At 37.5% G+C, this 16,080-nt stretch overlaps 1 protein-coding gene across 2 annotated transcripts in view; it reads right to left on the bottom strand.

Annotated features, from left to right (window-relative positions):
- Positions 1-6,826: 6,826 nt before the first annotated feature.
- The window catches only part of PCGF6 (polycomb group ring finger 6), a 31,750-nt gene continuing 22,496 nt past the window's right edge, over positions 6,827-16,080 (bottom strand). The window contains exons 9-10 of one of the 2 annotated variants that reach the window (XM_010859420.1): positions 11,552-11,638; positions 6,827-8,103 (exon numbers count right to left, since the gene is read on the bottom strand). In XM_010859420.1, the coding sequence (XP_010857722.1) occupies positions 8,047-8,103; positions 11,552-11,638 (144 nt within the window). In that variant the 3' untranslated portion in view covers positions 6,827-8,046. The remainder of the gene's footprint in view (positions 8,104-11,551; positions 11,639-16,080) is intronic. The other variant, XM_010859421.1, reaches the window with a different exon arrangement.

Genomic DNA, 16,080 nt, shown 5'->3' with positions numbered 1-16,080 from the left:
CTGAGTGGCACGACCAGAAAGTAAAACACACACACACACACATCTTTTAGGGCCCAATGAAGAACAGTAGACTCATCAGAACATGGGCTTGCAATGTAGACATTTGTTGCCACTTCTAAGAATAGTATGTGGTTACTAGATCCTTCTCTATGCAAGGCCAGAGTCCTTTCCTTAATTTATAGACTTTCTGGCTCTTACTAGTCTGTATCTCCTATTTTCAGTGAGTCACCACTAGTTGCCATGAGCTCGTTTATAAAAGAAACACACTAAAAGCATATTATGAAGTTGACAAATTATTAAACCAGAACAATTATAGTAACGGGGAAACATGGCATTCAGCATCTCCAGGCAGGGAGGAGAAGGAAAGGGGAGCAGCAGTATCGACTGTTAGGACAGGACCACAGAGTGAATCTGTGAGACTGTGGGGAAGCCTGTCCATGAAGCATACTAGTGATAGACTTTCAGTCACTAGGCAATGAGATCCTCCACATCCTGAAATGCATTAGTAACAGCTCTTGTTTATTCAGTACCTACTTACTATATGCCAGTCACTGTACTAGGCAGTAAACATAGAATGATCTCAGTTAAGCCTCACAACCCTCGCTAGGTATAGTATTTGTATACCCATTCGACAAATGAAGGAACAGAGTCTCGGAATGACAAAGTTAAACCCTGTCTGATGCCCCATTGTGAGTAACAGAGCTGGTCTGCTGACTCTTCGGTGCCTGCTTTTCTTTCTATGTTGCCTTTCTACGTAAAAGAAAGCCCCCCTGCCCCACCACTTGAGGGAATAAGCATCTTTCTTTTCATCTTCTTTTTCACTCCTTCCTCCCAGGGTTTAACTTAAGGTTTCTCTGCTCCAGAAACCCTTGGCAACATCAAGTCCCAAAGGCAAACTGGTACACATTGCAGATTTCCTGAGCCTACTGCCTTCCTGCACTGCAGTGAGGTGGTGGCAGCCCAAACCTGGGCCCGGGCCCATCCAACCATGAGTCTCTGCATGCTCCCGCTAAACATTATAGAGGAGTGGATGCTACTAACCTATTTTTTAAAAAGGAGCTTTAAAAATATTTTTGTAAAGGAATGCTATAGTTAGGTATCAAAGAGCTGGAATTAAAGGAATGTTACAGAGGGGCCCTTTCCTCAAGAGGTAGTAAATCCAAGATATTTGTAATTCATTTTACTGGACTGGCTAAAGAGGGGGACAAAATTTGAACAGTAGTCTGGAAACTAGAGTCCAAATTTTATCTCCAGAAATAATGCAAGTTATGCAGTTGTGGGGATAACCTTTAAGAACTTACCTGTGAACATAAGCAGGGAGACCAGATCACCACTCATGGATCTAAAGGCAAACATGAGATAGTTTTTTAAATGTATTTAACCCATTAGAACAGAAAGCACATTGGCAGTTGCTAGGTCTGGAAAAGAGGGGCATAGAAGTGGGGCTCTATTGTGGAAGGATGGAAACGTTTTGGAACTAGATATGGATGGTGACTGCACAATGCTGCAAATGCACTAAATGCCACCGAACTAATCACTTTAAAATGACTCATTTTATGTCATCTAAATTCACCTCATTTTACGAACCCACTGATAGAGAATTTATGAGACTATCAGAAAAATAATTATGACGTTTACCATACCTTCTGCTCCAACTGAGACCATTATGTACAGCCACCTGGGTCAACCCAGTAGAAGGAATTCCATTTGGACAACATTAAGCCAGATCTAATAAGAGTAGTATTGATTTCAAAACAGAGCCTGGAGAAAAAGCCAGAAATCTCCCTGGATGTAAATGAAAGAAAGAATAGCTAGAAACGTTGCTTGCTTATGAGAAGTTATCACTTATTTCCAGCTAATTTTACTTTTATTATTATATCATCAGAAATCTGTAAGTTCCTTAAATATATCCAAATTGTAAGAACACATTTTGTTTTTTAGAACCAAATAAATTTATATACCTGAAAGCACAGTGCTAATTTAAAATGGAAATAACTGAGGGGAGCTTTGTAAACATAGTTCCTATGTGAAATTTTATTTTTCTTTCTAGACAGTACATTACTGGCTTTGCTGCATGTTCAGATTTAAATGTACAGGTTAGTTGCTGTCATCATGCCTTTTGCTATTTTCAAGTATCTCACATGGCTATACCATTTGCAAATGGGGTGAGTGCTCCTGAATCCAGTCAAACAAAGGGCTGTTTTTATTACATTACCAACCCTTGCTGCATACATTTAAAGGGAGAAAAGAATGGTTACTATGTGGATCAAAAGGCTGCTCTCCTCCTCTATCGATCTCTTAAAAGTTGATTGGATTGCCTTCATGTTTTATGCTATTTCACAAGCTTACTAAATGGGGGTGGGAACTAGCTAAAATTTATCAATTCTTTCTTAAAATCCCTTGAAACACACACACACACACACACACCCCAAGATGTAATAAAACAGAGTGAGTCACACCACAGATATTTAAAGAATTATGTTTCTACAGTGCTTCAGTGATTCTGAATAAAACAAAACAGAGAGAGCTCAGGCTACAAAGAAAATGAAGACTGATCCTGGAAGGGTCTCCAGGCTTGCTTGCTCATTGATTAATTACTGTAGATCGCCACATGGCTACCCTGTTCCCTGATGAGACAAGTGGTCTCTGTTCTGAGACTTTTCATTCCAGTTTTATCACATTCTTCTAGGGGTTACAGAATGCTCAGCAGACTGTAACCAAAATCATTAGTATAAGGGCTGGAATTTTAGACTATAATCAGTAGCAGTCTGGTTAATTGCTGATTATTACACAGGGCAAAAAAGCAGCTCTTTCCTTAGAAGTGCTTATTAAAACAAACTTAACTCAGGTTTGTCTGCTATGCCATATCTGTGAATAAATGAGAGGGGTAAATTCCATCCCTCATGATTTCCAGGCGTAAGGATTTATACATGACATATAGAATTCCTGATGTCCTTTAGGACTAGACAATTTTTTATCTTTATCTTAAATCAGACATAAGCTCAGCAAAAGGAACCCGTCTCTGGCAACTGAAACTGTCTGTGCATGGCCTAACCTAGTCTGTAAAGTAGAAACAGCAGACTTAAGATTAGAACCAAGGTGAAAGCAGAATTCAGGTCCAACTCCAGGGCCTGTATCCCCACACTTGGTCCAGTTATTCATAGAAGGAAGTGAATATAGAAAATATACAGGACAGAAAATGGGGAGGGGGAACATGGTTTAACTTTGATCTTTTAATATTAACGGGCCTACTTATTCATTGGAAACTAATTCAGCAAAGTAATCTAAGAAGTGACTACCAAGGGACCATAACTGAATTTGAAAACAGACTATCTGACAACCACTATTCTGAGTGCTTAACACATTGAGTAATTATTGTAACAAGTCTTTGCGTTAGGTACCACTGTCCCAATTTACTGATATGGAAAACTAAAGCTCAGAGAAATTATATAGAAGTTCAAGATCACACAGCTTGCTAATAGCAAAGCTGGAGGTCAAATCTGTGAGTCTGCGCTTCAAAACTGATGTCCTTAAACCAATGTGAAATGCTGCCTCTAGGCCTACTGGGGGGAAAAAATCTATTCCTGGCAAACATCTTCATCTTCTGATTTAAAATGTTGTTCAACCAGCTTTGCTTTTGGAAAAGCATTTTCTTAGAAACATTAGAAGAAAAAACTTTTCTCACTTAAAAGAAAAAATAGTATCACTATAATAACCTGTGTAAAACCACTCAGTTGTGTCTGACTCTTTGCAACCCCATGGACTATAGCCTGCCAGGCTCCTCTGTCCATGGGGATACTCCATGCAAGAATACTAGAGTGGGTTGCTACGCCCTCCTCCATGAGAGCTTACCAACCTAGGGATCAAACCCAGGTCTCCCACATTGCCTGTGGATTCTTTTACCATCTGAGCCACCAGGGAAGCCCTGTAAAACCACAGGTACCATCAAAATGAAACAAATATGCATTAAAGATCAAACCATAATATCCATTGTATGTAAATAAATACTTGTCAACCTTTCAGAAAATCAATATGGTATTTCATTTATGCATGGACTATTAATCTCAACAGATAACAAAAATTTAGATATCTGTCCAGTTTTGAAGAGAGGCCAATAATCAAACTCACGTACACAACATTATTGAAAAAGGTTTAAAGTGAGGACCTACCCTTTGACCATGATATACTGAAGACAGCAAAAGTGAACATTCAGAGTCAGCTTGATCCTTCTCTTTTAACAGAGCCCTCCAAGATAACAAAATACACCAGAGAGGCTGCCAACTATTAGAACTCGAAAAGGAAAAAATAAATTTTTTTAATTAGTCATATATACATCTAATAAGAAATTATGATCTGGTCATCTTAGAAGAATATTCATCTAGGATTGAATCACTGAGATTATACTTTGTGTAGGCTGAACAGGAAAAGTAAACTGGTCGGTGGCATCACTTTCAACAATTCAAAGCCACAGTTGCTGTAGAAGAGTCACCGTGTGTGTGCAAGAAGTTTGAATCCAGAGGAGAGATTGTCAGGAATTAGATAAGAATGTATCTGACTCAAACAAGAAGGAAGGGCAATGCACTGGAAGCAGAGGGAAGCTCAGTGAAGCCCAAGGTCAGAGGAAATGATGATACCAGAGAGAAAAGACTTGGGATGGCATTTAGGGAGGAATTCTGTCAGACTACTATTATCACAAATTAGCCCCCTGGATATCTTTGCTTAGAAAGGGCTTAAGCGAAAACAGAGAACCTAACAGCTGTGCCAAACAAATCTTTCTCTAGCCACTGAATCTAGACTCTGGAATCTGTACTTCATGTAGTCTCATTTGTGCAGATTTGAGGATTTAGTTTTGTTTCTGCTTTGTTCCTAGCAAATATCCCTCTTGAAACAGTAAGGCTAACCCAAGGCTACAAGATAGGGCATTTGTCTTGTTTTTGCTCGAGCTTTTTCCTCATCTGTCTTTGACCCCCTTTGACCTTATTTGAAGACAGTTACCTCTCACCGCTAAGTTTTTTGCTTCTCCAAGATAGAAGCAATTGGTCAATGCTTGCTCTTGTTTTCTGAGTCTCTCCTTCTGAGTGTTTCCTATCCCACTGCCTTCCCATCTGTCAATATTTCTAAGGTATGCTGGATAAAAGATGCATTGGAGATTAGAAGTATTAACTCCCTTGATCTAAAACTGTTTCTACTGATATAGCCCAAAGTCACATTGCCTTTGGAAGTACCGATTTTTAAACCAGTTTTTTTAAACTGATTTTTAAATCGGTTGTTCTTACTTAGTTTACTGTCTGGTAGTAATAACAAGTCAAATAAAAATAACCAGATAAAATTCATTCTTTGGGATGCCTGGAGGTCAAGTTCAAGAGGGAGGGAAAAAAGAAAGGGTAGAACTCTTTGTGACTCTCATAGTATTTACTAGTATCTGCCTTTGGTAAGATTCTGAGATGTGAGTAATCCATAGGCTGCAAGTTCCTTAAAGGCAGACCACTTTCCTCTAATTTTAATTTTGTTGTCCACACAAGTGATATTCTTTTGACTTACTGCAGAAATATCTATCAAATAATTACATTTAATGTTGTTGTTCAGTCGCTCTGTCGTGTCCGACTCAGTGCAACCCCAAGAACTGTAGCACGTCAGGCTTCTGTCCTTCACCTCCCGGAGCTTGCTCAAACTCACGTCAATGGAGTCGGTGATGCCATCCAACCATTTTGTCCTCTGTTGTCCCCTTCTCCTTCTGCCTTCAATTTTTCCCAGCATCAAAGTCTTTTCCAATGAGTCGGCTCTTTGCAACAGGTGGCCAAAGAACTGGCGCTTCAGCTTCAGCATCATGATGTCCTTCCAATTAATATTCAGGGCAGATTTCCTTTAGGATTGACTGGTTTGATCTCCTTGTAGTCCAAGAGACTCTCGGGAATCTTCTCGAACACCACAGTTCGAAAGTATCAATTCTTTGGCGCTTAGACTTCTTTATGGTCCAACTCTCACATTCATACGTGACTACTGGAAAAACCATAGCTTTGACAAGATGGACTTTAATTAATTACATATAATACTCTGCTTTAAAAAAATAAGTGTCTTCCCATGTTACTGTAAATCATAATTTCTGAGCCCTTGGAATAACCGTAGTATGCCTGAGAACTTGGTCACACCAGATAGTTTATGCTGACAATGTGATTTATGGTGAACGCCTATTTTTATATACCTGGGACATGCCATATCAGGTTGTCTACCGGGAAGGTGCTGGGGTATCAAGGCTGCATGCCTATGTAACTGAATTCCAGTAAAAACTCTGCACTCAAGGCTCAGGTGAGCTTCCCTGGTTGGCAACACTTCACATATCATGTTGGAAAAATTAAACACTCTCCTTGCATTGCCAATGGAAGAGGACAAATGGAAGCTTGTGCCTGGTTTCTCCTGGACTCTACCCTATACATCTTTTCCTGTTGCTCATTTTAATCTGTATCCTTTCGTAGTAATAAGCTATAACCAAGAGCATAATAACTTTTTGGGTCCCATGAGTCCTTCTTGTGAACTATTAAACTTGAGAGTGGTCTTGGAGATCCCCAACACAGATGTTAACACGGGACAGGAACAAAAATAGTAAGTAATTTGTGCAAGAGACATTTACGAGGCAGTGAACTCCATAGCTGTTACTTTGTCCACTGTCAAATAAAGGCATCTGGTATAACCAGGGAAGGTAAAGACGTTTATAAAATATTTATTTGATGGCACAGTTTAACTTTGCTTTGGATGTCCTGTTCCTTAAAGAGTTTTACTTATTTTTTAAAAATCCTCAAGAAACACAAGCATTTCAAAATAGGTTAAAATAAATTTTTATTAAAAAATTGTATTAAATGTTAGAAGAAATTTATACAGAATTCATAAATTCTTTATAAAACAATTACCAATCGTTCTCCAATTATAATTGTTTTTATGCAGACTTGGAAATTTTGCAGTGAAATAAGGTTTACAAAATATTTCTTTTAAAGTATTACAATGCTAATTTTAGGCAAAATAATCTTTAAAATGGAAATTTTTGTATGCAAGTGAGTGAGCCCTCAAACACCCGTATTCTTTATCCCAGCAACAAATGGGAAAATGAACATTAAACTGACTTACTGAGGAAACAATGAACAAGTATTCTGTAAACCTTAAATTCATTCAAAATTTTATTTTATTTTTTTTTTTTTCATTCAAAATTTTAAATTACTTTCAAAAGCAATATCATTACAAGGTACTGACAATCACACTGTGTACTAAAAATTAATGTTAATCCAACTAATATTCAAAAAAATGTTGCCAAGAGGCACCCCTTGTTGTAAGATATGTTAAAGGTGCCTTTAATACACTGAAGACCTAAACCCTACAGGGGACAGTATCCTCACACACACAAAAATAGAATTCATCCCTTTTAGAAGTGGATAATATCTCTTTAGTAGTGTTGCTGGTTTTAAAAAAAAAGACATAAGTTCAAAATAATGCGGCAACATACAAAAGTGGCCCATAGTTTTGGTCTTTGTCTGAGAAGTACATTCTGTAATTTAACAAAGTCTGGTTTTAAATTTTCAGTTCAAAAGCATACTTCTTTTCCAATTGGATGACTGCCCAACTGATGCCATTCCAAAGAGCAGAATCCCAATCACCAACTTGAAAGGGGTATGGCTCAATGAAGACAAAAACAGTGACTGATTTACCTCAAAGATTAGGAAACAAAATCTATATCAAAGTATCTGAAATCATAAAAAGTAAATGCTTTTAAAAATTTTCCCCCTGAGCTATGGATGCTTTTTATATAGTCACTTACTAGAGAGACTTTTTACTAAACAGATCTTTCACTAAACAGATGCATTCTATCATTCCAAGTTATACTTAAAAATCCTATGATTTATAAGACTCCTACGATTCTTCGTGCTGAAAATAGGTAAGTTATGTCTCAAACAGCACAAAATGATAGCAATTACATGTTTCATGGAAATCTTTGGTGAGAATGCAATCCTTCAGAAGCCGCCTTATTTTGTTCACTCACTCATAACAGTCTTACAATCTTCAAGTAATTTTCAAAGGAGAAACCACAAGTCCATAATGAAGGACCAGCAGACCATCCTGAAAAAAATAAAAGTGTTTTGCAGTTACTTGAAAACCACTTACATATATGATCAAGTCAAAGATAGTTTATTTTTCATAACCCAACACTAATGTGAAATTCCTTGATTTAAAGAGAATGAAAGTCCAAGATAAAGAAACTTGCTTATCTACTCAGCTCATAACCAGACACTCCCTGTTAGTGTGCCTTTTTAATGACTCTTAGAAGAAAATCCTGAAACTACCAGTATCCACAGTTTGTCAAGGTTGTTTATGGCTAAACAGTTCTCCAAAAAGAACTAAAACTTCTCATTTTGCAGATTATTTAATATATCACCCAACTCTGGGCTTCTCTAAGAAAGACTCAATTATCATAGAGTATCATGGATCTGCTAGGAAATAAAACATTTCCCATACAAATGCAGCTTACAACTAAAATAAGTGAGAAAACTTCAGAACTCTTATCCATTTAATACAGGATGCATTTTACTTCCTCCTTGAAGACTGTTCAGTACAATTCACCCTTTCTTTGCTACCCAGAGTCATCATTATGAACTGTAACTGTACTGCGCTATATAACACAGTGATGTCCTCTGGGGCTGTCAGGAAACTTAACACTAAATGACTCCAGATATCATGTTTATGAGTCTCTTTATGTCTCCTTTCTTGATATGAGGTCTTAATTCTTTGTGCTCTCACCAAGGCTGCACCCAGCAAGCAACCTACCTTTTTAAGATGCTATTTGTAATTTACTATGAACTGAAAAACTAGCTTAAAAAGAAGACTCATTGAGAAAGTATGCCATGGGCAATGAGCCTACTTTAAGCAACATTTAGAGGGAGTGGTGGCATACACGCCTTGCATTTCCAACTCTGGTCTAGCTATCACCCTTTCTTTCTTCTTTATTAAGCTTTTTCATGGCTCCACTTCCTCATTGCTCATTCACTGTTCAACTCACTGCAATCTGGCTTCTGTTACTGGCAACTCCAGTGAAAACTCATCAGCATTCTAGAAAGGGGTTCACAAATTCAAATACCCACAAAAGCCAGAGAAGTACCATAAATGAATATGTGAGTCAGTTAAGTAGTCAAATAGGGTATGTTGAGACCAGTGATAAACCATATAGCAGATGCTTAGCTAAAGGAATTTAAACTCAAAAAATATTTAAAACACAGAATAAGCCAAATAAAGTACAACCACACCATGTTTGGCCTACAGATCATCAGATCTCTTCTAGACTAATTAGTCTAATCAAAGTAAATGAATTTGTATTCTAACACACAGAAGGACCCTATTAACATATTTACATGAATACAAATTACATTTTCAGAACGTCAATTTTTTGCATATATATTATGTTTCAGAATTACAAGCTGTTTAAAATCTCAAAACAACTTCAATACATGTATAAAATTACACTTTATGAAATGAGATAATCTTTACATTTCAAATTTATATCTATGCTTATTTTGTTTATATTCTGATAAATATATAGGAATATATAAATTTATTTATATTTTATATTTAGATGTTTCCATTCATGGTCTTCTTAAACAATCTAATCAGAGTAAATCCTCTAAAAGACAAGTCAGATTATGTCTCTTCTGTCCTTGGCTCAAATCTCTCCAATCAATAGTTTCCCACCTCACTCAGTTAAAATCCAAAGTTCATACTACAGTCTATAAAGTCCTGCATGGTTTTATTCTGTCAGATCTGAGCTCCTCCCACTCTCTCCCTCACTTGCTACATCCTAGCCTTCCTACTGCAGAGATGTATTATTCATTTAGCTAAGAGGTCCTGAGATTACATGACACTTACATAGTTATCAATGAGGACTTTAATTATAAATATTCTTTAAATTGAAGTCATACTTTCTACCTACTCCATTGACTTTGGGATTTTACGCCTAGCTTTTTACATTTCTAATCAAGCTTAACTTTAAAAAAGACAATATTTTCTAAGATTTCTAAAGTATGATTTTATAAAAATCTTAGGAGATGTCTTATTTATACCTCTAAGTATGCTTTACTTAGCTAAGAAACAATTTTACTTTTGTATTTTATGAAGATCTTTTGAATTATTTGTTTCTAAAATATAAACAATTAGTACAGTATATTTCTAAAAACATGTTAAGAATAATCAAATAATTACCCAAAAAAGTATTCAGCTGCCCTTTTGCTAAGATCCTAAGCTTTAAGTTCAACTTTTTCAACAGCTGAACCTTGATTCCACTGCTAACTAACCAACTCATCTTGGGCAAGGTACTTAATCTTCATACACCAGTTTTGTCATCTATCAGATTCCCCAATGGATTTCAGAATTAGAGGGCAAAATTCCAAAAGAAATTGGATTTTTCTCTTCATTAAAATTGTAGGTCTTATCTTGCTTTCATTTATCCTTATTAGATTTCACACTATACTTCCCACTCACATTATAGGCTACTTAAAATATCGTTTAACAGTTACCATGGCTTCTTACCAACTGAGCTAGGAGTGGTATGTGAAATCTCTACAGACTAATGAGTATCCGCAAATTTTTCTTAAAGACACGTCCTCGCAGATACATTTGCCCAGTAGTCTTCAAAGCTCTACTGCAGTATGAGACAGAGAAGAAAAAAGGCCTCTAGAATCAAACTGCCTGGAGTTTGAGCCCTGGCTCACACACTTATTGCTACTGCTGCTAAGTCACATCAGTTGTGTCCAACTCTGTGCGACCCCATAAATGGCAGCCCACCAGGCTCCCCTATCCCTGGGATTCTCCAGGCAAGAACAATGGAGTGGGTTGCCATTTCCTTCTCCAATGCATGAAAGTGAAAAGTTAAAGTGAAGTCGCTCATTCGTGTCCTAGTCTTTGCGACCCCACGGACTGTAGCCTACCAGGCTCCTCCGTCCATGGGATTTTCCAGGCAAGAGTACTGGAGTGGGTTGCCATTTCCTTCTCCACACACACTTACTAACTGTGGTTAAGTTACATGTCCTTTCTGTACCTTACCTGTGCGTGCGTGCTCAGTTACTTCAGTCACGTCCGACTCTGTGCTACCCTATGGACTGCAGCCTGCCAGGCTCCTCTGTCCATGGGATTCTCCAGGCAAGAATACTAGAGTGGGTTGCCATGCCCTCCTCCAGGGGATCTTCCCCACCCAGGGATCAAACCCAGGTCTCCTGCACTGCAGGCAGATTCTTCACCATCTGAGCTCCAGGGAAATCCACCTTACCTGTACCTTTCCTTATCTTTAAAACTGGAGATAAACGAATACCTACCTCATAAAACTATGATGAGTAAGAGAGCTCATCATTACAAATCATTTAGAAAAGTACCTGACACACAGTAAGCATCCAGTAAACATTAGCTTTATTATTTATAGTCCAAATAATTCTAATTATAGAATGTTTATTAAAACCCTAATAACACGGAACACTCTTCTTTCATTAATTAACTTGCCCGTTAGACATAAATATGGTAGACCTACCTGCATTGCTGCATCGCCTATTGCACGTCGAATTTCCCTTAGAGTTTGATACCGTTCTAACAAGTGATCACCACAGATGATGTCTACCTACAGGCAAATAAGAGTATAAGTCTGCTGTCCTGCTTCAAAAAACCACATTAAAAAAGAGGAAGATCAACATAATTATTTTTAGACTAGACTTTGCTATTTTGTTTTTTATTTATTTATTTTGGCCATGGCATGTGGGATCTTAGTTCACCAACCAGGGATTGATCCCATATCTCTCGCATTGGAAGTGCAGAGTCTTAACCACAGGACAGCCAGGGAGGTTCTGACTTAACTATTTTAGACTGATTAAACATTCTTACGAAACAGTTTAGAAACTATTTACAAATAAAATGGAATGAGCACTAGAGGACAAGGCAGAACACAAAACACTACAGCAGATATTCCAAATGGTTTCCTTGAATCTCTCAGAACAAGTTAAATCATACTTGATATGTTCAGCATAAGATGGCTCAGAAAATTATATTTTTAAACAGTTCATGACACAATGATTAAGGGCTTATAATGCTTCAAAATGCAATCTTTGGTTGTTTGATCTTCTTATTAAAGAATATCTCATTTTCCAACAATGAAAAGTCTAATACTGATATAAAGTACATAATAAGGCATTGTGTTTTACAGGTAGAACAATCTTAACAAGGTCTTTTCAGCCCTTTTAGTGATGTCAAAGCTCTACTATAAATCTACTTCTATACAGAATGCGCTAGACAGAACAATATGGTTGTATAGTTATATACTGTATTGTATATGATTCCAGTATATTCACTTGCTAGAAACAGAAATGAAGTCCTTACATGCTCTTTCACTGAGTACTCCTTTTCCACTGCTTTAAAATGGGAACAGGTCCTCAACATCTTATTAACACATATCACTTAATAGACTCCATCTCCTAAGACTCCTATTTAGCTTATGGCATGAAATTCTTCCTTGCTCCAAACCAGAGTTATCACCTCTTAACTCCTATTTCTCCTTTTCCTTTCTTCTCACATGCAATCAGCTACACCTGTTGCTTCTTTCTTCATAATACCTTTTAAGTTCATATCATTCCTTCAAGTGCTGCCTTCAGGTTTAAACCACTGAAATCATCTCCTAACCAGATTCCTAACTTCAAATTTTGTTTACTCTAAAAATCCTACACAATGCCAACATGTTAATCCCCCTAAAACCTTTAGCATGCTTGGGTAAGAATAAAAAGTACCTGCATTTAACTGAGCAGCCACTATGCACAGCATACATTACACTTATATATTTTACATATATTATCTCATATCATTTTCACATTCCTGTGAGTTAGGTATTATAATTCCCACTTTGCAGATAGGGATGCTTAAGAAGTAAAGACATTAAATTTTCCTAAAATCACAAAGCCGGTAAGCAGCAAAGTTCAGATCTGAAGCCAGGTCTATTTCCAGGTCTATCTTTCTCCAAAAATCAGTGCATGTCAGGGATTGGCAAACTTTCTATAAAGGGCTACATAATAAATATTTTAGGCTTGTAGGCCACAAGATCACTATTACATGTGCTCAATTCTGTCACTTTAGTATAAAAGCAGCCACAGGACGGCTGTTAAAATAAAACACCGTTTATGAAAAGATGGCAGGCTAGATTTGGCCTGTGGGTCAGTTTGTCAAGCCCTGTGCTCTCTCACAATGAATAACCTCCAATTTCACTTTTCACTTTCATGCACTGGAGAAGGAAATGGCAACCCACTCCAGTGTTCTTGCCTGGAGAATCCCAGGGACCAGTGGGGCCTGGTGGGCTGCCGTCTATGGGGTCACACAGAGTCGGACATGACTGAAGTGACTTAGCAGCAGCAGCAGTAACAACTCTTGTTTAATGCTTACCAGTTTTAAAGTTGGTAGAGCAATATCTGTTTGCAAAAGGACTTGAAGGCAGTAACAGCTGATCTTGCGCACAGAACTTAGATCCAAGAAAAATTATAGACCTTGGAAACTAACACTATGTTTTAATTAAGTATCCAGCAAGTCAGAGACCACCACTCTTAGTGGGCTGGACCATGTGGTATACATTTATGACTTGGTTACTACAAATTTTCAACTTAATCCCAAGAGGTTAGCCAGTTACTAACAGTTTGATGCATATGGTCCTAGTTGCTGTGTGTGCACGCATGGATTTTATTTTTATAGAAATGGGATCGTGTCACATATTTTGTTCTATATATTCTTAAAACGTACACACACACACAAACACCAAAACCTTAATACACGGACATCTTTTGGAATGCATAGTTAACTCTGTCTTTAATAGCTGCACAGTGTTCCATTTTATGAAATATATCATAAATTATATATCCATTTTCCTCAGAAACATTTAACTGCTTCTCACTTTACCTGTTGATTAACTTAGTTCATTCAAACAGAGTCACATTTTTGAGGATGTAACAAACATGACCCCCATTATTTGACAATTAGCTAGAAGGACTCAGCATATTCACAGCTATGATTTACTACAGCAACACAGCAAGGATACAGTCAGATCATCAGTAAGGTAAAAAGATGTAGGGAGAGTCTGGAGAAATCCATTCACAGGCTTCCTTTGCTGCTCCCTCCCAGTCCAGGAAGCAATACTCCCACAATACTCTTTTCTCTAGCAGTAGAAATGCAGCCCATTTGTGCACTCTCTGCCAGGGAAGCCCACTTGAGGCTCAGAGTTTAGGGGTTGCACTGAAGCCTGGTCATGTCGGCATTCTCTGCCTAGCAACTAGCAAATTCCAGACTCCCAGAAGCAAAGCAGGTATTCAGTTTTCAGTCCATGCACGGGGAAACATACATTCAATACTGCAGTCTTAAGCCAGCTCCCTAGATGCTAGGCAAGGGCCAACCTTGTAAGCCAGTCCTTCTGGAGACAGCAGCCTCGGGTCTGCTTTGTTAACTCTTTTCTGCATAATCTTTCTAACCTCCTGAGTATTAAGTCTTAGACAGGCAGGATAACTACAATATATCTGAATCTCAGAGCAGAAATCAGAATGTGAAGATAGTCTTAAGGCAAGAAAAACCCTTAACTTTTTAAAAGCAAGATCACACTAAAGCTTCCAAGACAGAATTTTTCACTGAATGAGCCAGTGCCACACTCATCCCTCTTTGTTCATACATACTCTTTTCTTTGACAGAAAGTTCTTTTCCTCCTTATCTGGCCAAAAAAAAAAATCCATTCTGCAAATCCTTTGACAAATTCAGAGCTAAATCATTCACTCTGTGCTCCTGTTGCACTCATCATAGCCTACTGTCATTTTATATCTTTCCCACACAGTTCTGAGTTGCCTGACAGCATGAATTTTCTGTCTCATGTTTGTAGTGGATGCCAAGCACACAGATTGCTCAATTTAATATTAATAAATAGAAAATGAATGGTAGGGATATACCATATGACACATTAGAATCTCTGTAAATGATTTGGAAACAATTCAGTGGTATGGTTAAGGGTTAAGGTAATATACTAAATAAATAATAATAAAAAGGAACTTATCGGGACTTCCCTACTGGTCCAGTGACTAAGAATCCTCCTGCCAATGCAGGGGACACAGGTTCTATCCCTGGTCCAGGAAGATCCCACATACCTGAGGCAACTAAGCCTGTGTACAGCCTCAATTACTGAGCCCGTCTGTCACAATTACTGAGTCCATGTGCCTAGAGCCCATGCTCTGCAACAAGAGAAGCCACCACATTGAGAAGCCAGAGCACCTCAAGGAAGAGTAGCCCCTGCTCAGGGCAGCTAGAGAAAGTTTGCACACAGTAACAAAGACCAGCACAGACAAAAAGTAAAATAAATACATAAATTATAAGGAAAAAAACCTGTCTTATAAGATGGAACTCAAAATTTATTACTACATCTTTTATATACAAGATATTCAGTGATAAATGTGATAAGCATTTTATAAAACCAAAAATAAGATTAAATGATGTACAAAGGAAAATATTACAAGAGTTGGTTAACAAAAAAAAGAAAAGAAGATACGGTAAGACATCAATAAACTCACAACACCACTAAATCAACCATGATAATTCAAAGACACTGGGATCTCTATATGAAAAAAATCCACTCAGATAATTATTGATTTCTGATTTGAATTGACTTAAATCTCTTAAGAACACGTGATCTATATATTTTTTATCCTTCAAAACTATCTTCTTTTTTTATTTTTATCTGCTACAAATAAATAATATCTTAAAGGTATTTTATCATTTAACAATCCCTTAGTAATCATGCTTCTTCCAGCCCAGCGTTTCTCATGATGTACTCTGTATAGAAGTTAAATAAGCAGGGTGACAATATACAGCCTTGACGTACTCCTTTTCCTATGTGGAACCAGTCTGTTGTTCCATGTCTAGTTCTAACTGTTGCTTCCTGACCTGCATACAGATTTCTCAAGAGGCAGGTCAGGTGGTCTGGTATTCCCATCTCTTTCATAATTTTCCACAGTTTCTTGTGATCCACACAGTCAAAGGCTTTGGCATAGTCAATAA

Source organism: Bison bison, unplaced genomic scaffold (genome assembly GCF_000754665.1).
Source record: "Bison bison bison isolate TAMUID 2011002044 unplaced genomic scaffold, Bison_UMD1.0 scf7180017864456, whole genome shotgun sequence".
Taxonomy (NCBI): Eukaryota; Metazoa; Chordata; class Mammalia; order Artiodactyla; family Bovidae; genus Bison; species Bison bison.
The sequence above is the reverse complement of the archived record's forward strand: the minus strand, read 5'-3'. Positions and strand labels throughout refer to the sequence as shown.